The 23,757-nt window shown below is 40.6% G+C and overlaps 1 protein-coding gene across 2 annotated transcripts in view; it reads right to left on the bottom strand.

Moving 5' to 3' along the window:
* SLC25A13 (solute carrier family 25 member 13) overlaps positions 1-23,757 on the bottom strand; it is a 194,462-nt gene that overhangs the window by 107,349 nt on the left and 63,356 nt on the right. The window contains exon 4 of one of the 2 annotated variants that reach the window (XM_023226599.2): positions 14,341-14,456. The exons of the other annotated variant lie outside the window; for it this stretch is intronic. Within the exon in view, the coding sequence (XP_023082367.1) occupies positions 14,341-14,456 (116 nt within the window). The remainder of the gene's footprint in view (positions 1-14,340; positions 14,457-23,757) is intronic. 2 annotated transcript variants of the gene reach the window in all.

The following is a 23,757-nucleotide window of genomic DNA, read 5'->3' as shown; positions in this document are numbered from 1 at the left end:
TCCAATACCAGCATTCTTCTAGCTTTATATATTTAATATTAAATTTAAGTGCTTAACTTTGAAACTTCTCATTTCCATACTTTCAACTCCCATCATTTCCTGCAACCTGCATCAAAGTGACTGAGTGGGTGTTTCCACACATTTCCTAATGTCATCTAGCCTACCAATTTTCCCAAAGCACACCAATTTCATCATAGCAGGTGTTCCTGGACACGGTCTAACTTGAACTCAGAAAGGGTCCCTCCAAACAATTACATCCATGTCAGAGAATTAAGTAACCGAGGACTTGCTTAGAATTAAGAATTAACTAGCTTAGAAATCACCCCGGTTCTGTGGGATTTGTTTAGTGAGAGACACGAGAGAAAAGCTGGTGCAAATGTAAGTTTGCTAAACTCCAATTTAAACAAAGTTAAATATATTTATTTTCCCACAGGACTTCTCAGAGCCTTAATAAATTAAAAGTTTTAGTCTTTATGATTCTCTCTTAGGAGAGTCCTTTTTCACATGCCACTTATTAACATAAACAAGAAACACTTCTCTATAGTAACTAAACTTGCAATATATTTCAATAACGAAGACTAAAGGACAACAGGCCACTGTAGTTTCCAATAAAGGGCAAGACTGGACCAGTTTCTTTTGGACTCCATGCTAACTGGCAGAGCGGCAGTGGCAAGCGAACCCAGGCCTCCCAATGTGGCATAGGGTGTACACTAGTTTCTTCCATTTTGGTCTTCATGTGAATCAGAACCAATTCCCTTTCAGAGGTCTCACTAGCTGGCCAACCAAACAGTTCTTTCTGTATTTTATTTTGTTTATTTATTTTTGTGACAGAATCTTGCTCTGTCACCAGGCTGGAGTACGGTGGCGTGATCTCGGCTCACTGCAACCTATACCTCCTGGGTTCAAGTGATTCTCCTGCCTCAGCCTCCCAAGTAGCTGGGACTACAGGCACGTGCCACCACGCCCAGCTAATTTTTGTATTTTTAGTAGAGACAGGGTTTCACCATGTTGGCCAGGATGGTCTCGATCTCTTGACCTTGTGATCCGCTCGCCTTAGCCTCCCAAAGTGCTGGGATTACAGGTGTGAGCCACCGTGCCTGGTTCTTTCTGTATTTTTAATAATTCATTAGTTACTCTACATTTACTTCATTTACAGAAAAATGTATTTTCCAGTCTGTCTCTTGTATTACATATAGGTTGTCTGATACATTTTATTTCTTCATATATCCAAAATCAAAAGGTATCCAAAAACTGATTGTCATTACATTTTGAAGTCATACATAAACTATTCTACAATGAATGTTTTTAACAGCAATGCTGGAAAAGTCTTAAATAAGATATATGTCTACTAGTTCAACTGCCCCTCTATAAAAAGCAGCTTTTATCTTTAAAGGGCAGGTCACTGACCTCTGCGAGATTTGCTAAAACCTATGCAATTTTTCCCCAGGAAAAAAAAAATGCTCAATTACACAAAATATTACAATCATAGCCATTCAGAGACTCCCTGATACTTATCTAGGCAAAGAGTTGCGAACCCTTGACTTTAAAGTTTAATTAAAAACTGCAGAACATAAACATGCACATACCATCATTACCACCAACATTTGGATAATGAAATTGGGTTACATTCACATATTAAGGATAACTTTAAAACTGCACATAAAACATATTTCATGAAATCTTGTTCAGTGTACTGAAAAATTAATTTAAAAAAAGTCAAAGGAAGAGAAAAACATGTAATAGCATAATTCAAGAAAACATTTTGGAGTTGAACCTAAGAAATTGGTATTGTATAGAACATACTTTGAATATTCAGGGGGTCTAATTGTGACTTTCTTCAGATAAAAGTAGTATTCAAGGTCTCAGCGGGCCGCGGTCGCTCATGCCTGTAATCCTAGCACTTTGGGAGGCCAAGGCAGGTGGATTGCCTGAGCTCAGGAGTTCGAGACCAGCCTGGGCAACAACAGTGAAATCCTATCTCTACTAAAATACAAAACATTAGCCAGGCATGGCAGCATGCGCCTGTAGTCCCAGCTACTCTGGAGGCTGAGGCAGGAGAATTGTTTGAACCTGGGAGGCGGAACTTGCAGTGAGCTGAGATCGCGCCACTGCACTACAGCCTGGGCAACAGAGCAAGATTCTGTCTCCAAAAAAAAAAAAAAAGTAGCATTCAAGCTCTCTGCTACTGTGGAGCTAGGCTATTAATGTGGTCTACTGCAGTACAACAACTTAAGAAATACCAGTAAGTAGGAATAGGTAACATCTTATATTAGCATTATAAGATAAATCCTGGTATATATGCCAAAGAGTTCAGATCAACAGTTTCATTAAACACACCCACACATCCACACAGGTACTCTTTCTCAAAATCCACAATGGAAATGCTTTGCTCTCCCTGCAACATTAACTAAGAAATACAGTAACAGGAAAGTGTCTGAGAAACTATCACTCACAACGTGTCTGTACCAATCTGCTCACACACCAGGTAAGTCCTTCCAAATCCTGACTTTCAGCTCCTCCACTCACAAAGTAGGATGACTATCAACTGGCTTCACACAGATACTGTGAAGCCTAAATAATGATCACTGACATGGTGCCTCTGGCTTTGCCCCACTCTAGTCAACTCAACAAAAATCATCCCTTCCAAGCATCATTCTGATTCTATTCCTGTCCTCCAAAGACCTTGTGGTGACTCCTAATTGCTTCTTATATGAAATAATTACTCTTGCTTAAGGGCCCGGCCCTGTCGTTGGTGCCCTGACAACCACCCTCCCAAGTACCTAGGTCTCTTAAGCTGCACCCCTCAATCAAGGGCCTCTTCTACTATGGTTCTCCTCTCTCCTCAACCTGGACACGGACCATCTCCTCAACCCCTCCCTATCGTCCTGTGATTCCCCCCTTCAGTCAGAACTCTGTTCATATAAAAAGATAAAGCTTTTCTGGGTAAAACTCACATCGTGTGCATCTCAACAAGTTATCCAGATAGATGGAACCAAGGCAACTTTCTATGTACACTGGTAACTCTAAGTCAGGTACGTTATCTTCCTTATTACTTTCCACCATAGTGAAATAAAATCTTAACTAACGCATTTGCCTATTGCTCTTTACTTCATGAAAAATATTAAATCCTTCTAATGTCTGATAAAGACTGAGACCACAATGGCTGACACCTGTCTGGATTATGGTGGGCTCACTCCAAAAGCATGAGTATCAACACCAGAGGGAGGCAGTGTAACACAGTGAAGAACAGTCAGCCAGGATCAGGTTGCTCTCCCAGCTCCACCACAGGCAACACTATGACTGTGGCCACTGACTCAACCTCCCCATGCCTATTTCCTCTTCAGAAAATGAGAATTATAATAGTATAGACCTTCTAGGCTACAATAATTAAACAATAAATTATACCAAAAGTACTTAGCCCAGAGGTTGGCATGTATTTAAAAATAAAAATGATGGTTACCTTACTTCTCTCATGAGATTATGTAAAACCGCTTGTCTTGGGAACAGAACAAGACCAGTAGCTACCACCTGGTCCTTCTGCCTTTCCTTTGACCCCCTTCCTCTCACCCGTGGCCAATCAGGAGCCAAGTCTTACAGATTAGCTCTCAGGAATAGCCCAGTGTGCATTGGCTCATGCCTGTAATCCCAGCATCTTGGGAGGCCAAGGTGGGAGGATTGCTTGAGCCCAGGAGTTTGAAGTAACATAGTTAAACTCTTCTTTACAAAAATAAAAATAAAGTTAGCTGGACATGGTGGTGCCACCTGTAGTTCCAGCTACTCGGGACACTAAGGTGAGAGGATGGCTTGAGTCAGGGATGCTGAGGCTGCAGTGAGCCCAGATCACTCCAGCCTGGGTCACAGAGACATTGTGGGGTAGGGGGGGAAAGTGTGGGGTAGGGGGGGAAAGGAAGGGGAAGGGAGGGGAGGGGAGGGGAGGGGAGGGAAGCGAAGGGAAGGGAAGGGAAGGGAAGGGGAGGGAAGGGAAGGCGGGCCCAGGTGGGGTCCCGAGATATGACTCCAGTCCAGGCCTCTGTTATTCCCAGCCTCCACTGTTTTAACACTTCCAAAGTGGCCATCAGTTCCAGATCCCCACAGCTCCAACCCTCCATGGAATACACAGCCCATATCATGACAGTTCAGTATTAATGCATTTTCGGTCACTCCTCTAGATCTGCTCAGATAACTTCCATGCTTTCTACCCACTTAGCCTGCTTTACATTATAAATAGGATACCCTGACATCATATTTTTTGTACTTGTTTATAGTCTCTCTGCCTAAAATGTTCCTCAAATGTATCAAACAGACTCTGTCCTCAGAACCTGGGAAATGGCTATTATTTTCTGCCTCGGACAGTCTCCCCTCCTCCATCTCCACATTTACATGACCAATTCCCTCACCTCTTTCAAAAAAAAAATATTTTTTTTTGGTGGAAAAAACACTTAACATGAAATCTACCCTTAGTAGATTTTTAAGTGTACAAAACAATATCGTCAGCTATTAGCACAACGTTGTGCAGGAGATCTCTAGAACTTATTCATCTTGCTTAACCAAAACTTTATGCCAGCTGATTAGTCAGTCCCCATTCCCCCTCCCCATAGCCCCTGGCAGCCATGACTCTTTGATTCCATGACTCTGCCTATTTCAAGTGCCTCATATAAGTGGAATCATGTAGTATTTGTCTTCTGTGGCTGTCTTATTTCACTTGTAGTGTCTTCAGGGTTCATTCATGTTGTCATGTATGGCAGGACTTTATGGTTGAATAATCTTCTATCATATGCATTTACATTTTCTTTACCCATTCAGCTGTGGATGGACATTTAGGTCATTTCCACATTTGGCTATTGCGAACAGTGCTGCAATGAACATGAGAGTGCTGATAACTCTTCAAGATCCTGATTTCAATTCTTTTGGATAAATATCCAGAAGTGAGATTGGTGGATCATATGGCACTTCTATTTTTAAAATTTTGTCAGAATCTCCATAACTATTTTCCATAGGGACTGCACCAAAACATTTACTATCTTAGCCTTATAGAAAAAGTTTGCCACTCATGATCTATTATAAAAAATAACACTTTAAAAAAGAAAAGAAAGAAAAAGAAAACTATGTTGACATTCGACATACTAAGTTTAAAGAGAAAATACATTAAATTTCAAAAACAAATTTGTGTAAATATCTCCTCATATAATAGCATAGATTTATAATTAATATAATGACACTTTATTCCCTTATTTATTATTTCTCTGCTTTGGTTACAAATGACAAGGCCATTAATATCATTTTCTCTCCCTTCTTCTTACCCTGCTTGTCGTCCACCATGATTTACTCCTTTTGAACACTCCTCCCATCCACTATGATAACCAAAATTTGACAGTATTGGTAACGTCCAACTCACAGAATTCTGAAGTTTCTTTAAATGCATTATATTCAATACGTAGTAAAATACATCTATTGAAATATTTATGAACTTTTAAGAAGGTAATGCTTATTTGTTATCTCAAATATAAAATTCAGCTCATGATTCTACTATCCTCCTTCTGAGGCACTTAGCACTGATTCATCCTTGGCAGTAGTCCTATCTGCAAAATTGTAAACATGTACTAGCATCTTTAGATAACAAATAACATAGATGTGTTCCTTTCTCTTTCAAAATTTGTAGTGTTCATCTACTCTAAATTTCCAGAGTAGTGAGATATAGACAGACTAACAGTTGTTATTAAATAAACATTTAAAAACTTTAAAAATTCTAAAGGAATAAAACATTTATTTATACATATACATATAGATATTATACATATTCAAGGCAATAGCATGTGAAATCCCAGCAGGATGTTTGTGGAAATTAACAACTTACTCTAAAATTGTTTTGATAGTGAATAGGGCCAATAGCCAAGATAATCTTAAAGAATAAAGTTGAAAGCCTAACCAGATATGACTTATAAAGCTACAGCGATTAAGATAGTATAGAATTAGTGGAGAATATATAATTATATAAAAAGAATAGAGCATTCAGATACAGTCCCATACTGGGCTTACAATAGCAGCACCACTGCAGTGCAATAAAGAAAAGAGTGACCTTTTAAATAAATGGTGCCAGGTGATCTACATATCCTTGGGGAAGGGGGCCAGGGAAGAATCTTGACCTTTACCTTTAGTACCATGCAAAAATATAACAAATTCTAAAAGATTAAAATGTAAATGTGAAAGGAAAACAAACTTCTGGAAGATAACATAGGAGAGTATCTTCCCGACCTGGAGGAAAGCAAATAAACTTTTTTTCTTTTTTGAGATAGAGCTTTGCACGTGATGTTGGCTCACCGCAACCTTTGCCTCCTGGGTTCAGGCAATTCTCCTGCCTCAGCCTCCTGAGTAGCTGGGATTACAGGTGCCTGCCACCATGCCCAGCTAATTTTTGTATTTTTAGTGAGACAGGGTTTCACTGTATTGGCTAGGCTGGTCTCGAACTCCTGACCTCAGGTGATCCACCTGCCTCGGCCTGCCAAAGTGTTGGGATGACAGGTGGGAGCCCCTGTGCTCAGCCTAGATTTTTTAAAACAGGACAAGAAAAGAGCTATCCACAAAAGAAAATGCTGATAATTTGTACTACATTAGAATTAGAAACTTATGTTCCTCAAGACTCAAATGAGTAACAGTGCAAGTCACAGAGTAAAGAATCTGTGAAACACATAACCCTCAGAGGTCTTGTATCCAGAAAATATGCATGTGACTGAAGAAGATACCCAAATGGCCAATAAATATGAAAAAATGTTGTATAACCCATTAGGACTCAGGGAAAGAAATGCTCATTAAAGCCACACAGGGAGATACCACTAAAATAAAAATAACTGATACCAAGTGGCAAAGATCCGAAATAAATAAAACCATCATGCAATGATGGTATGAGTGTTAACTGGTACCATCACTTTGGGAAACATTTTAGCAAGCTCTACTGAAGCTAAATATGCATATTTTCTATGACCCAGCAAGTCTATTCCTAGATATGTCTATACACACCAAACATACGTAAAACAATGTTGAAAACATATTGCTTGTAGTAGACAAAAATGAAAATGTTCCAAAATGTTTATCAACAATAGAATGGATAAATTAGGATAGAGTCACATAATGGAATTCAATACATTGTTTTTTGAAGAAAAACAAAAAACTACATATGACATGGATTAATCTCACAAATAAAATGAACAAACGAAGCCAGACCAAAAGAGTACACTCTATATAGTTCCAATTAAATGAAGTTTAAAACCAGGCAAAACCAATTGATAGTGATAAATGTCAGTTGTTACCATTGGGATTGGGAAACAGTGACTGGGATGAGACCTCTACACTGCTGGTACCATCCTCTTTCTGATCTGGCTTGTGGTAAGCAGATCCAGATGTAAAAGTTCAGCAAGATGTACACCTAACATGATTTGTATATTCTTCTGCATGTATGCTGTCATTCAACAAAGTATACTTTAAAAAATCACTGTCACATACAATAGGCTAAAAATACAAATGGAAACATTTAGAACAATTTTTTTCCTCCTCACATGCAGAATCACAAATTAACTAGAATTTACCACTCATACCAACATCCTGTTATATACCTGTTGATATTTCAAGATACTTATAAACACTGGATATCAAAATAAGAACACACGGTGACAGCAAGAATACTGGAGTTTTCCCTCAAAGGAAATAGGAGAATATAAGTAACTAGATACCAAAAGAACAAAAGTGGCCTAATCAAGATCTTTTCATTGTAGCAAACACAGGGGGTGATGTAGACATGAAAATACAGTAAATATAAACAAAGCCTCAGAGGAAATAGGTCAAGGTTTCACTGAAATGAGACACTTATTTGCCCCTCGATCCAACTGATTTTTGTTTAGCATCTATCAGAATCAGTACTAGTGGGAGCATGAACACCACCCTGTTGTCGACAAACCCTGCGGCAAACTAAGCTTAGTCGCAGAAGCCCCACTTCACACACTCTAATGTGGAAATCCAGTAGGAAAACTGATAAAGAGTGTAACTGCTCTCAGTATAAAAAGCAAGCCTGGGAGACATGTGAGATCTGAGGCCACTCTCCTGTTTTCTCTGCAGACCATGGAAAGGCCCCAGGTGAACCTCTGTAGAGTGTAGAAAGAATACTCACCCCATGATCATCACAATTGACTGAGCCAATCCAGGAAGTAACAAAGGAGCCCTTCTCTCAATTGCCACTCCATGTCTACCCCTCCCAAAGATACACATCAAGGTAGACAAACTTCTAAAATACTAAAGGGTCACTCCTAGGTGAAGGATTTATAAGAAGCTAAGGAAGTAACTAGAGATAAGATTGCCACTGGGTTTACAGTCTCATATGACCAGCTAGCCAGGCTATAGATCTGGATCTTCATTCTCTGAAAACTTTGGGTTTATAAGAGCAAGGTTGACTACGTAAGTCTTCTTTTCTGTCCAACTCCAAGTTGTTTGTTTTTGATGTCTTTAACTCTGTGAAGAGTTTCCTGGAAAAGGTACTTGTTGCCAGCTTCTTCTAAAGGTACCTGCTGTCAAAACACTCCTTAGGCTGCCATGCCCCCTATAAGATTTTGTTTACTTAGGTGAAAGACCGCTATGCACACCACCTATATTTAAGGAATCTAACCAACCCCATAAAAAAAAGTTAGAAGTCAGCTATTAATTTGCAAACTGATGGTCTTTCTGCTCTCTTAGTCCTACGCATTTCTCATTCAGTTTAATCTTAAATTGGGATTAATGGTTCAGAAAATCCAGGGTCCATTTTACAATACCAATGGAGTGAGGACTCCCGTTGGCTCATCATACATGTATACAGGGGACATATACAACACGCTGTTTTGTGAGACTGGAAAACCCTAGAATAAATTACCTGTGAAAGGCAGGGTATTTGCTGGAGGGGTTGTACATTCTTCTACAACAGTCATATGCAACTGAAGACAAAATCACAATATGAGCTCCTTGAAATCAGGGCTTCCTGTCTCTTATTGCATAAGGCAAGGATGCCCTCTCTTACCAGTCCTATTCAACACAGTATTGGAAGGCCTGGACAAAGCAATCAGGCAAGAGAAAGAAATACAGGGCATCCAAATAGGAAGAGGGGAAATCAAACTATCCTGTTTGCAGTTGAATTGATCCTGTGTCTGTTAATAGAAAACCCCACAGTCACAGCCAAGAAGCTCCTTAAGCTGATAAACAACTTCAGCAAAGTCTCAGGATACCAAATCATTGTATAAAAATCACTAGCATTCCTATACACCAACAAGTCACGCCAAGAGCCAAATCAGGAACGTAATCCATGTCACAATTGCCACAAAAAGAATAAAATACCTAGAAACACAGCTAACTAGGGAGATGAAAGATCTCTACAAGGAGAACTACAGAACAGAGATGACACAAACAAATGGAAAAACATTTCATGTTCATGGATAGGCAAAATCAGTATCATTAAAATGAACATACTGCCCAAAGCAATTTATACATTCAATGCTGTTCCTCTCAAACTACCAATGACATTCTACATGGAACTAGACAAAAACTACTTTAAAATTCATATGGACCAAAAAAGAACCCAAATAGCTGTCAGGCCTCTGAGCCCAAGCTAAGCTATCATATCCCCTGTAACCTGTACATATACATCCAGATGGCCTGAAGCAACTGAAGAATCACAAAAGAAGTGAAAATGGCCGGTTCCTACCTTAACTGATGACATTCCACCATTGTAATTTGTTCCTGCCCCACCTTAACTGATTGATTAACCTTGTGAAATTCCTTTTGATGCAAAAGCTCCCCCACTGAGTGCCTTGTGACCCCCACACCTGCCTGCAAGAGAACAACCCCCTTTGACTGTAATTTTCCACCACCCACCCAAATCCCATAAAAACTGCCCCACCCCTAACTCCTTTTGCTGACTTTCTTTTCAGACTCAGTCCACCTGCACACAGGTGATTAAAAAGCTTTATTGCTCACACAAAGCCTGTTTGGTGGTCTCTTCACATGGATGTGCATGACATGACAATAGCTAAGGCAATCCTAAGCAAAAAGAAAAAACCTGGAGGCATCATGCTACCTGACTTCAACCTGTACTACAGGGCTACAGTAACCAAAACAGCATGGTACTAGTACAAAACATAAACATCAGTGGAACAGAATAGAGAGCCCAGAACTAAGGCTGTACACATACAACTATCTGATCTTCAACAAAGTTGACAAAAACAAGCAATGGTAAAAGGATTCTGCATTCAATAAATGACACTGAGTTAACTGGCTAGCCATATGCAGAGGACTGAAACTGGATCCCTTCCTTATGCCATACACAAAAATACACTCAAGATGGATTAAAGACTTAAATGTGGCCAGACAGTGATGGTTCACACCTGTAATCCCAACACTTTGGGAGGTCAAGGTGGGCGGATCACTTGAGGTCAAGAGTTCCAGACCAGCCTGGCCAACATGGTGAAACCCAGTCTCTACTGAAAAATACAAAAATTAGCCAGGCATGCTGGCGCATGCCTATAGTCCCAGCTACTTGGGAGGCTGAGGCACAAGAATAACTTTAGCCTGGTAGGCAGAGGTTGCAGTGAGCCGAGATCATACCACTGCACTCGAGCCTGGGCAACAGAGCAAGACTCTGTCTAAAAAACAAACAACACTTAAGTGTAAAACTCAAAACTATATTCTTGGAAGACAAGCTAGGCAATACTACTCTGGAGAGTGGAATGGGCAAAGATTTCATGACAAAGACACCAAAAGCAATTGCAATAAAAACAAAAATTGACAAATGGGATCTAATTAACTAAAGGGCATTCTTCAGAGCAAAAGCCCAACTATCAAGAGAGTAAACAGACACCCTACAGAATGGGAGAAAATTTTTGCAAACTATGCATCTGACAAAGGTCTAATATCCAGCAACTAATGATAAGGACCTTAAATTCACAGGGAAAAAACAACCCCATTAAAAAGCGAGGGAAAGGCCAGGCGTGGTGGCTCATGCCTGTAATCCCAGCAATTTGGGAGGTCGAGGCAGGTGGATCACCTGAGGTCAGGAGTTTGAGACCATCCTGACCAACATGGTAAAACCCCATCTCTACTAAAAATACAAAATTTGCCAGACGTGCTGGCGTGCGCCTGTAGTCCCAGCCACTCGAGAGACTGAGATAGGAGAATTGCTTGAGCCCTGGAGATGGACGTTGCAGTGAGCCAAGATTGTGCCACTGCATTCCAGCCTGGATGACAGAGTGAGACTCTATCTCAAAAAAAAGGGGGGGGGGGGCGGGGGGGGAAAAGGACATGAACAGACATTTTCAAAAGAAAATATATACACAGCCAAGAAGCATATGGAAAAAGGCTCAACATCACTGATAATTAGAGAAATGCAAATCAAAGCTACAATGAGATACCATCTCACACTAGTCAGAATGGCTACTATTAAAAAGTCAAACAATAGCTGGTGCTAGCAAGGTTGCAGAGAAAAAGGAACATTTATACACTGCTGGTGGGAGTGTAAATTAGTTTAACCACTGTGGAAAACAGTGTGGCAATTCCTCAAAGATCTAAAAACAGAACTATCCTTCAACCCACAATCCCATTACTGGGTATATACCCAAAGAAATATAAACATTCTATCATAAAAACACATGCACACATATGTTCACTGTAGCACTATTCACAATAGCAAAGACAAGGAATCAACCTAAATGCCCATTAATGACAGACTGGATAAAGAAAATGTGGTACATATACATCATGGAATACGATGCAGTCATTAAAACAACAACAATAACGAGATCATGTCCTCTTCAGGAACTTGGATGGAGCTGGAGGCATTATCCTTAGCAAACTAATGTGGGAACAGAAAACCAAAAACCAAACATTCTCACATATATGTGGGCGCTAAGTGATAAGAACACAGAGACAGAGAGGAACAACAGATATTAGGGCCTACCAGAGGGTGAAGAGTAGAGGGTGGGAGGAGGGAAAGGATCAGGGAAAATAACTAATGGGTACTAGGTTTAATAGCTGAGTAATGAAATAATTTGTACAGCAAACCCCTGTGACACAAATTTACCTATATAATAAACCTGCACATGTACCCCTGAACGTACGTTAAAAAAAAACACAACAATTAAAAAATAAATAAATAAAGGGCTTCCCAAAGAAGAAAAAAGGAAAAAAAAAAAAACTTAGAAAATCTTTTCTTCTTTCAGGCTATTTCTTTTAGTATCACTATTTGTATAAAGGCCTTTGTTTTCCAGACAGTGCCTTTTATGCAGTGGATCTTTTAATCCTTACATAGTCCTGTAAGGTAGTTATTACCCCAATTTTAGAGATGAGGAAAATAAAGCTCAGAGGGTTAAAATGGCTTGTCTTTCAGCCAGTAAGAAGCAGAAACAAAATCCTTATGCAACTATGTCTTCTACAATTCAAAGATAGCTCTTGTTTCCTACATCCTGCTTCTTCACTATCATTTTCTACTAATCACACTAACACACACACTTCCCCCTGCAATGGTGGAAGTCTCCTATGTCTTTCCAGGACCAGTGGTAAAGCTAGTGTCACCAATATCCCTTGCCACTTCACACGCATGAAGGGAAGATGGATCTATATCAAGGAACTATCTGAAGCCTATTTCTCGGTCCTCTCATCTCAAATCGAGCTATCTTCCATTCCTCACATCCAGTCTTGCTGGGGAAAGTAGGAAGATAAGACAGAACACATCTGTGTTGAACGTGCTTGCACTCACAGGCTTTCCTCTGTTCATCCCAAAGAAACACTATCGTAACACTGTCACCAAACTCGCTTCCACTGAGTAAATCAATAACACCATGAGCTAGCTTCTTACTCATTACTTGAAGATTTAAATGGGGACTTTTTTATTGGTATTAATTGAAAAGTTGTGGTTGCAGTGGTGCTAAGATGAACTGGGTGATGGAAATAAATTTTATCTAAGGATCTGAAAATATTAAATAATCCTCATGAAGTATTAATGGAAAGCATCTGATCTTCTAGAAACAAAATCAGGCAAGTATATAACTTTTTGTCTTTGCTCAAGACTATTTAACCTTTAATTCTGCCATGCCAAATAAGTATGACAGAATGGCGAAGGGGGTTAGCTGGCACAATAAGTCTATTATACTATCTTACCAATACTTTATCTAATTATTATCTTCACTTCTTAATAGGATAAATGAGGACTGGAGAGGATCATCAGTTTGGCTCAGAGGCAAAAGCAGCAGAGCTGGAAGGGGCTAAGCTTATCTGATTCTGGAAGCAACATTCTTCCTGTGTTTTTCCCACATCTGTATGTTTCCCAAAATACACCAAATAAGACAAGTCCCAAAGGTCTGAATGAATTGGAAATTATGAATAAAGACACTTAAAATGGGCACATGCCAAGCACAAGACAGGCAGAGGTCCTGTCTGGCTCTCACGTTCTATGACGCTATAAAAATAGTCATGCCATGTTCTCCCTAATCTTTAAAGCCATCTCTCATGAAAGCATAATCTACATGCCTAAAGGGCTCCAAAATTCTTCTTGAGCACTGCTAATGCAGATTTGCATGCAGAGACAACATATGCTGGACACTGCAGAGTCCGCGGGAAACATGGCACTTTCTGTTAAATCTGTCCTTAGTAGCCAGTTTTTTAAAGAATAACTTGTCACTATCCCACCACTTCCAAGTCTTCCCTTTCTTCTAAGTATCTGAAAAACGTCAGGGTTTTCTGCAGCTCTGTAGCTAGTTCCCATGATGATGTTTGTGCCTTGCAAAATAAAGAAGGCCACAGCAGAGCAGGCACTGCCAGCACAGCAGTGGGGTGGGAGGCGTGTTCTTTAGAACAAGGTCCTTCATGTACCATTCTGAACCACCATCTTCTGCAGTGGCTCTGGCCGCAAACTACTCCATGGGAACAAGGTGAAGACAGGAAGTATAGGGTGCATTAGTAACTTTTGTGTGTAGGCAGATTATTCACTTCTTCATTCTATCGGTGGAAAGCACTACTGATGGTGCAGGGAAGAAACAGAAGTCCTATCTGGCTCTCACATGCTATGACTGTATGAAAACAATCACGCCACATCTCCCTCACCTTAAAACTAAATCAGAATATCAAAACTACTAAGCCAGAAACTTGCTTTTTTCAGATAGGAAGACATTTGAACTGGAGCCCCTAAACATTGAAGTATCTTTACTAAAAGGGATATACTATCTTCTTGAAAGCATTTCCATATACTTTATTTTGTTCCTAGAAAAAAAAAGAAAGAAAGAAAATGCTCACACAAGTCCGCACTTACATAGATGTGCACAGAACCATGCTCCTTACCAAAAGTTACTTCTCCTTTGCCAGCTTTGTCAAACAGCTGAAAGGCTACCATAAACAAAGCATCAGGAGCACACAGGACAGATTCAAAGGCAACAAATTCTTGAAAAGATATTAATCTGCAACATAAAACAAACACAAAGCATAAAGTCAGCAGCTTGTGGAAAACAGAAGCATATACAAACATACACTGAGGGAAAAAATATCACTGCCAAAACATAAAATTCAAACTGAAAACATTTATAAACATTTAGCATTTACTTTTACAAAGTGGACTGAAATAATAATGCACAGAATCTAAAAGACATGACAGCACTGACCACATAGTTCACACACTAAATACACTATAATTTCAAATGTAACTGTTTTATCCAGTATCATATATGTTTCAATCTTACTTCAGACATGTTTTTGGGTTCTAAAATTAAAGTGTAGATACTTTAGACTAAGATGTGACTGCCTAACAGCAAAATAGAGCAACTTTGTTACGCATTAGTATCCTTAAAGACCATGCAAAAAACGGTTCACAGATAATTGATTCACTACCGGTATTTACTGACCACCTGTGAATTGACCTAGGGCTAGTACAGGGGAATACAGATAAATGACACATGAAACATGACCCCAAGGAACTTCTAGTCTGGTGAGGCAGATAGCACTAGTCTAGAAATAGACCAGTGTGTAGAAGAAGAACAAATCATAACACAAAAACTAGTATGGTAACAAAAGTCTTTGTGGCAGAAATGGCATTTGAGCTAGGTCTCAAAAAATGAGTACAATTCGGATATACAGTAATGGGTGTAGACCAGAGGGCACTTCAGGCAGAAGACTAATGCAAGAAAGGAGTATATAGGGAAAATTATAAATGACAGATTTTGTCTGGACAGTGGAGTGCATAAAAGAACAATGTAAAATTAGATTACAAATATAGGACCAGAGGTGGCCTTGAAGCAAGAAAAGGGCCTGGTCATTCTCTAGGAAAAAGGAGTGACTTTAACTTTCTGAAGGTCAAAATGTGGGTCAATCTAAGCTTCAGGAAGAACATGAGAGGCCAAGGACGTTTGGCTTCCAAAGAGGAAATGTGTCCATAAAAACTTTCCTAGATTGTATTTTTTAACAACTGCTATTTTAAGTGTCCAAATACCTTAATGATACATCAAGATACTCCAAGTTTCCGGAGGATATAGGAGGAGGAAGAAGATAGGAATATTTTTCATATCTTTTACAGAAAACTTAGTTACTTCTAAACATCCTATAGAGAGCACACATTTTTATAAAAACTGTTACAAAGCGAACTTAGCTGTTTCCCAGAATGTCACCCAATTACAATAATGCTACGAAGAAAGGAAAAACTCAGTGTGTTCAATATAACATCTCTGTATCATTAACCATCCAAAACACTTCCTTCTCAATGCCTGGGAACACTCAGGAAGAGCATGTGTTACAGGGGAGTACTTCCCAAGGACATTTTATCCTCTACTAAGGTCTCTCTCACCGAGACTCTCTGCCTAAGCAAGACCAGGGGAAGACCAAGGCAAGAAGAGGGGCAAATATGAGTCAAGCATTCCTGGCTGAACTCAAAGAGCTTACCACCAGCTGTTTGGAGGAAGGGGAGACAGTCATGAGCACACATAACCACTAGAAATTAAGAGTTAACTGTAAAAGAAAAAATAAAGCACCAAGGGGCATAAAAGGGGTGAATTATTCTGCCTGGAAGAGTTGGGGATTGCTTCATGGAGGCATGGTATTTGAATAACAAATTTTAAAGCTGAAAAGATCTTCGGGATTATCTACTTCAACCTCCTCATTCTACTTGTGAGGAAACGGAAACTCGAAAAAGTTAATGACCTGGGTTAGGCAAAACAACTGGCTTCTGACATTTTGGCCTGAAAACCAGGTCTCCTGGTTTCCATTTAACCTGGTTAGAATTCCAACTGCTGTGGGAAGATGGTGAAACCATGCCCCACAGGATTAAAGAATTTGGTAACTAACAAAAATTTACTGAGCTTATCTTGCAGGACAGCAGAGAAGAAAATCATTTGTTACAGTTCTCTCTATTTGCCACAAAATTGGCTGACAGACTGAGGCTGGCTAGAACCAATACAGCTCACTGGAGTCTGGGCAGAATAGACTTCCTCTCCTGGTGAGTAACCTTTTGACGTTAGAAGGCCAAAAACTCACCCTCAGTTCAAGCTAATGCCACCATTGTCCAAAGGTGCAACCCATGAAGCAGCATGTAAGGGCAGCAGCATGCCCAAGACACTTTCCAAACCCCTTTTCCTTTCAGCCAATCACTAATCACTGTTCAGCACCTAAACTCCACATTCAGAAGCCCTCCCTTAAATCTATGGCTGTAAGGCTGGTAGAGAAAGTCAAACTTGAGCCTGACTCCTGTCTCCTTACTCAGCAGCCTGGCAATAAACCTTTCTTGCTGCAAAAACCTGGTGCTTTCTGTTTGGCTTTCCATTGTGTGCAGGCAAATGGACCCACTTTGGTTTAGTGACGATGGAGACAGGAGGGAAGGGTAGAGAGAGGACATTCTACACTGGCGAAGCAAAGTACAGAGGTGAAAACAAATGGATGTGCTGTATTTGGAGCAGGATGTAGGAGTTACCAATTGTCCATCTAGCAGGTCATGAGGAGCAAAAGACTGGCATGAGTGAGACGCCAGCCACCTGGGGTGGACCTTAAGGACCAAGCAACAGAATCTCGATTTTTTTTTTTCAGACAGTGAAAAATCACTCAAGGTTTCTGGATTAAGAAATGTCACATTCAAAACTTTGATTTAGAAAAAGAACTGGTGTGGAAGATGAATTTAAAGGAGCGATGAGATGTGGGAGACAGCCTGGCAGCCAGGGATTGCAGGGTTCTAAACCTGAATGGGAGCCCTAGGAATGAAAGCAGAGGAAAGGTCAGAGAAACACAGTGGAGGCAGAAATGATAAAATGTGGTTAGGACTGGATGTCGGAGGCCAAAGCCAAGGAAAGAGGCCAGGATGCTCCCAAGATTTCCAACTTGGATAACTGAATGGGATGATGATACCACCACGAAAGATAAAGAAGAAAAAAGAAAAAAAGGTAAAAATTGGAAAGAAGGGACCTGTGGCAGAATGCAACCAACTGCGACTGTATTTGAAGTACCAGTGGGACATGTAGTACAGTGTCCAGCCAGATGCCAAAAGAGACTCAATGGACTTAATAGAGATGCTGGTATGGGCAGAACTATGTCCCCCATTTCCGAAAATTCCAACCCCTAGAACCTCAGAATGTGACTTGATTTGGAAATAAGGTGGTTGCAAATGAAGCTAGTTAAGATGAGATCATAGTGGAATAGTGCAGGCACCTAATCCAGTATGACTGAAGTCTTTATAAAAGAGGGAAATTTAAAAACAGACACGCATACAAGGAGAAAACCAAGTGAAGATGAAGGTAGAGAGCAGGGTGATTCTTCTTCAAGCCAAGGAACACCAAAGGTTGCCCGGCCACCACCAGAAGACAGGAAAGAAGAACAGAACAGATTCTCCCTCACAGCCCTCAGAAGAAACCAACCCCTGCTGAACTTCCACCTTGGATGTCTAGCCTCCAGAACTTGGGACAACTAATTTTTTTTTTTTTTTTTTTTTTTTAAGCTTCCCAGTTTGCCGCAGAGTACTTTGTTACAGCAGCCTGAGGAAACTAACATAGAGGCCAAGATTGGAAACACAGATCTGGCAGTTTTTAAAGAAAGGTTACTTAAAGCTGTGAATAAAAGCGCCCACAGGCATTTCATTTAGAGATGTTTCCTTTCCTCTTAAGACATGCTCTAATAAGAGAAGACCCTGAGGAATTCACCGGCAGGCCCACCACACTCTAGACTTCTGAAGCTGGACAGAGGACAAATGTGTTTCCGGCCCTTTGCTTCCCAGTTGCCACGCCTACTCACATCCCCCAACCCTGCTGATCAGGCACCCACAGCCACGCAGCCACACAGTGCTGCTCTCCAGGGGAACTTGCTGGCAGTTTGCTGAGGCAGAAAACAATCATATTTGCTTAATTACCCCTTCACGGAGATTAGGTTCATTAAATAGAATCACACTATGCGTTATCTAAAAAAGGGATGTTTTTGGTTTCATGGTCTGAATAAAGACAGCCTTAATATATATATGAAAGGCTTATATAAAAAAAGGCATATATAAGAGACCATATACATACGCAAGGCTTATAATATATAAAGGTGTATATATATATGATCAAAGCCTTGTCTGGCAATGTCAACATTTCATAACTGAGAATGGCCAATAAATACTCTGGTATTTTAGGTATGTCACTGATACCAAAAGGTATGTAATGTGGTAACCCTGTTAGATATGAGTATTACACACCTACGCAGGAGGTATGTAGATGAACCATGAAATCATAATGTATTATTGTTCGCCAAGATCATTTTGGATTTTCAAGGTAATCTGACTAGAAGGCAATCAGAATAATTATATAGTACTATATTACTTTACAGCATGATACCTAAAAATGTTTATATATATGTATTTTTGGTTTTTTTGAACAAACAGGGCTTCCATCTTACTTTACAGGTTTAATGAGCATTAACATAAGTTACAACAAAGAATTCAAGCTTAATCAAGTTCAGACCTGGCTGGTGAACTCACTTAGTTCCTTTTCCACCCACAACTCCCAGAACTTCTTTGACGATGTTAGATTCCCTTTAAAACAAATCATGCAGCTCTGATTAACTCTATGACTAGAATCTAAGGAACAGTATTTGCCACCACTCTCATCTGCAGGAACTAACAGTAGAACATGGGTCAGCTAACAAGAAAGCAAATGTACAAGTCACATTTCCACAGGCCTATACCACTCAAAGATTAGGGAAGGGTAGGTGTCTAACTACTATATTTCATGGTTCTGATGCTACTGGATATTTTCTGTAAGCAAGTCATTTTTGTTTTACAAAGCACTAAAGCTGCTGTTCTCCTTCTGGAAGCCATTTGTAACAGTAGCGACTTTGTAACTCCTTTACAGTCCAGGTAATAATAAAATAGCCAAAGCACTGGGTAGTACTACAAAATACTGGGCCAAAGAAGAAAAGGCTGAAAAGTGAATCACATCTGTATGCTATGCTTACACAATGTAAATATTAATCATCTATCACATATGTGGAAAGGTACTACAAGATATACACCAAAATGATGATGGTGCTTCTTCACTGTAGCATAACTTTAGGTACCTCCTCCCCCAACTTCGCAAGGGATAGGACTTAGCCTGGAGATACTTGAAATATAATAGAGAATACAGACTGAAAATTATGATGTTATGGAAAAAGGGTTAAGTAACATAACAGAACTGGAAAGAAAAGACTCAATGAATTCAGAGGAGGGAAAGGTTACTGTCACGTTGAGTGAAAGGAGATGAAGAAAGCCTTACTGAAATTGGGAACACGTGACATCAGAAGGAAGATGTGTTCAGTGAACACGAGCTCAGTCTTGCAATAAAAGTGAAATGTGATCAAATAAAGATGGGAGATGGGGGAGGAGAGTCCATTAACTGAAGTTTGACTTCGGTGCCTACTCCACTTGTTTGGCAGAGGGCAGTTCTAGGGACATAATCTCTGCTCCCCAGAACTGGTGGTCCAGAGGGGCAGAAAGTAAGTCAGGAACCAAGAAAGGGAACCCAGAGATGAAGAATCAGAAGACATGCATATTTGCTGGAGGAAAACTAGAACAGAAATATAGTGCTGGGGCTGGGCGTGGCAGCTCATGTCTATAATTCCAGCACTTTGGGAGGCCAAGGCGGGAGGATCACTTGAGTCCAGGAGTTCAAGACTGCAGTGAGCTATGATTGCACCACTGCACTCCAGCCTAGACCACAGAGTGAGATACCATCTACTAGAAAAAAAGAAAAAAAAAGAAAAGAAGGAAGGAAGGGAGGGAGGGAGGGAGAGGGGAGGGAGGGGAAGGGAGGGGAGGGGAGGGCAGGGGAGGGGAGGGGAGGGCAGGGAAGGGAGGGCAGGGGAGGGAAGGGCCCACAAAGTTGCTCACATCCTGATGATGAGGTCCTGTGATGGTAGACCAAGATCTGATAATTTTAGTGATGTGATCAGTTTGTGCATCATAACATTTAACCTGACAGAGGAGTGTTAAATGAACTTAAGGGGAAGAGACTGGAGTTGAGGAGATGTGTGGCAGAATCCAGGGAAGAGCTACGAAAGCCTGAATGATAAATAAAGAAGGGCACTTAATACCAGAGGCTGGGAGTGCAGCACCTCCGGAGGACAATTTGACAACACAGTAAGAGTCTCAAAAATGTCTTTATGGCCACTCTGGGTAGCCTATGGGTTAGCCCTGCTCCACAAGAAGCAGTTCGAAAAAAACAAAAACAAAAAAACCTACCTCTTTACTCTACGACCACCACAATTGCACTTCTAGGAGTTTATCCTAAAAAATAATTCATAAATGCATGCAAACTTTAATCTACAGGGATATTTACCCAGCACTGATGGTAATGGTGAAAAAAGTACAAACAACCTCAATATACAACAATATGTGATGGACTGAATATAGAACATTGATATGCAGGATACTATCCAACCACTAAAAAGTGTTATAAACAAATCCATGGTAGTAAGTAAAAAATCATTTACACAATGATGTGTAGAAAATGATTTGTTTCTTAAAAATGGACAATAATATTGTGCACACACACAAAGTCTAAAGGAGGCACACCAAAGTGTTGGCAGTGGATATCATCTCTAGGTGGTTAAATTGTTAGAAATTTAAGATTTCCAGGCACTAAGGATACCTCAAAATTGACAACATCTATGTCCTCAAGGAACCACATTTGCAGGAGGATGAGCACATGCATACATAACAATTCCAGAATTAGACAACCACTGTATAGGGTAAAATAGAGCAACGCTTTGGAATCATGCTTCTCAGTCCCAGATACTCTATTTCATTGGTCTGTGGAGGGGCCTAAACACTCATTTTTGTTTTAAACTTCTCAAGTGATTGTACTACATAGCCAGGCTTGAAAATCAACTCCAGGAGAGTAATGGGGTTGGGAGATGGAGCTACTTTGCCTAAAGCAGTCAGGAAAAGCCTCTGGTGAGGAGGTATTGAGATCTGAATGGTGAAAAGCAGCGGCCAGGAAAAGATTTGAAGGGCAGGGATGTGAGGAGAAACATCAGTGCGAGCACCCAAAGCAGGCCACCCTTGGCAAGTTCCAAGGAGCAGGGAGACCTCAAGCAGCTGGAGAGTAGAGAAGGCAGGGGAAGGGAAAGGGGATGAGGATGAGGAGGGTGGTCAGCATAAAAGGATGCTTGGATTTTATTCCTAGGGAAATCAGCTGCTGTTGAAGGGTTTTATGCAGGGGAGTGATGTGACTTGCCTCAGAGTTAGAAAGGTTACGAAGAACACTCAAGACACTGTGGAGCATGGGCCGCCGGGTTAAGCAGTGAGCCCAGTTAGAAGCGGCTGCAGTAGGCTGAACCTGGGTCACAGCAAGAGAACCAAGGAGCAGTCAAATCTGGGATACATTTTCTAAACAGCTGTTAAGGCTTAATTACGTGGAGTCTGCGAGGGTCCTGTCCTGGAAGGCTCAGCAAGCAGTTTTTAAAGCCCAGGAGCTGGTCAACCCCTCCCCGTCAAGAGGAGGCCCAATGGCCAGGGACTGCAGGGGCTGCAGGGGCTGCAGGGGCTGTGGCAGTCACCGGCACAGACTCTGAGGCTTGGAGGTCACTGAGGATGTGAAAACTACCAGTTAGGCAGATGAAGAGGGCGCTCCTGAGTAAAGATTTTTATTTAATATGCTAGTTGATGGTCAGCAAGCACACAAAGGAAGATTCATGGCCCCAATTATGCAAATTCAAGACAATTGTTTCTAATCTGATCTGAAAAGAGACAATGAGTGATTACCTAATCTTCTAAAAACCATCAGGAATAAGGTAGACAGAAGCTGAGTCCTAGTCTTACCTTTGCCTAACTGGCTGAATGAACTTGTCGGACAAGTTGGAACAGATATCCTTTCTTGTTCCATAAAAGGTGCTTTCCTCGGACGCCTTTCATTCTAAATTCCTGTTTTCTTCCATTTTAGGTTATAGGCAGCCATTCTGTGCCCACCCCAGCTCCAGAAAGGACCTTGGCATTCCCTGGAGTGCATCTGTTCTGAGGCCAGCAGGGTTCTTCAGTTCTACTATGTACTCTGGTTCAAATATCTCACTACAGTGTTTGCCAAGGGCCTATTTAAATTCATTGGCTCCAATGAAATCTGACAGATTGAATATTGTTCAAACAAGCAGGCTACTGCCTGGCTTTAAAAGCCTATTAAAGATTTTTATTGGCAATTTTACTGTATTGTTATCATGAATTTGGCCTGTAAATATCACCTCCGCATACATCACTGCCTCTATATTGGCAAAAGTATATATATATATGTAGACTCTCATAATTGTGAGCTTAAATCAGAAAGTAAACTGTCCACACTGCCAGCTCTACTTGGCAGCCCATCGCCTTGCAGCTAACTCCAAACAGCAGTCAAGTTGCCCAAGGCTGACTGTGCCAACCAGGGGGACTTAGTGGGGTATTCTTATAACCCCAACATTCTCTTTCTTATCAGATGGATCAAGCACATTTGACAAGTAAGATTCATCTCTTTTATAGTTCTCACTTGCTAGTACGTAGAGACAAGTAAGATTCATCTCTTTTCTAGTTCTCACTTGCTAGTACATAGTTAATTCAAGTAACACTAGAAAATATCTTCACTCTTCCTTTTATTTTTATTATTATACTCTAAGTTCTAGGGTACATGTGCATAACGTGCAGGTTTGTTACATATGTATACTTGTGACATGTTGGTGTGCTGCACCCATCAACTCGTCAGCACCCATCAATTCGTCATTTATATCAGGTATAACTCCCAATGCAATCCCTCCCCCCTGCCCCCTCCCCATGATAGGCCCCGATGTGTGATGTTCCCCTTCCCGAGTCCAAGTGAGCTCATTGTTCAGTTCCCACCTATGAGTGAGAACATGCGGTGTTTGGTTTTCTCTTCTTGTGATAATTTGCTAAGAATGATGGTTTCCAGCTGCATCCATGTCCCTACAAAGGACACAAACTCATCCTTTTTTATGGCTGCATAATATTCCATGGTGTATATGTGTCACATTTTCTTAATCCAGTCTGTCACAGATGTACATTTGGGTTGATTCCAAGTCTTTGCTATTGTGAATAGTGCCGCAATAAACATACGTGTGCATGTGTCTTTATAGCAGCATGATTTATAATCCTTTGGGTATATACCCAGTAGTGGGATGGCTGGGTCATATGGTACATCTAGTTCTAGATCCTTGAGGAATCGCCATACTGTTTTCCATAATGGTTGAACTAGTTTACAATCCCACCAACAGTGTAAAAGTGTTCCTATTTCTCCA

This window comes from Piliocolobus tephrosceles, chromosome 8 (assembly GCF_002776525.5).
Source record: "Piliocolobus tephrosceles isolate RC106 chromosome 8, ASM277652v3, whole genome shotgun sequence".
Taxonomy (NCBI): Eukaryota; Metazoa; Chordata; class Mammalia; order Primates; family Cercopithecidae; genus Piliocolobus; species Piliocolobus tephrosceles.
The sequence above is the reverse complement of the archived record's forward strand: the minus strand, read 5'-3'. Positions and strand labels throughout refer to the sequence as shown.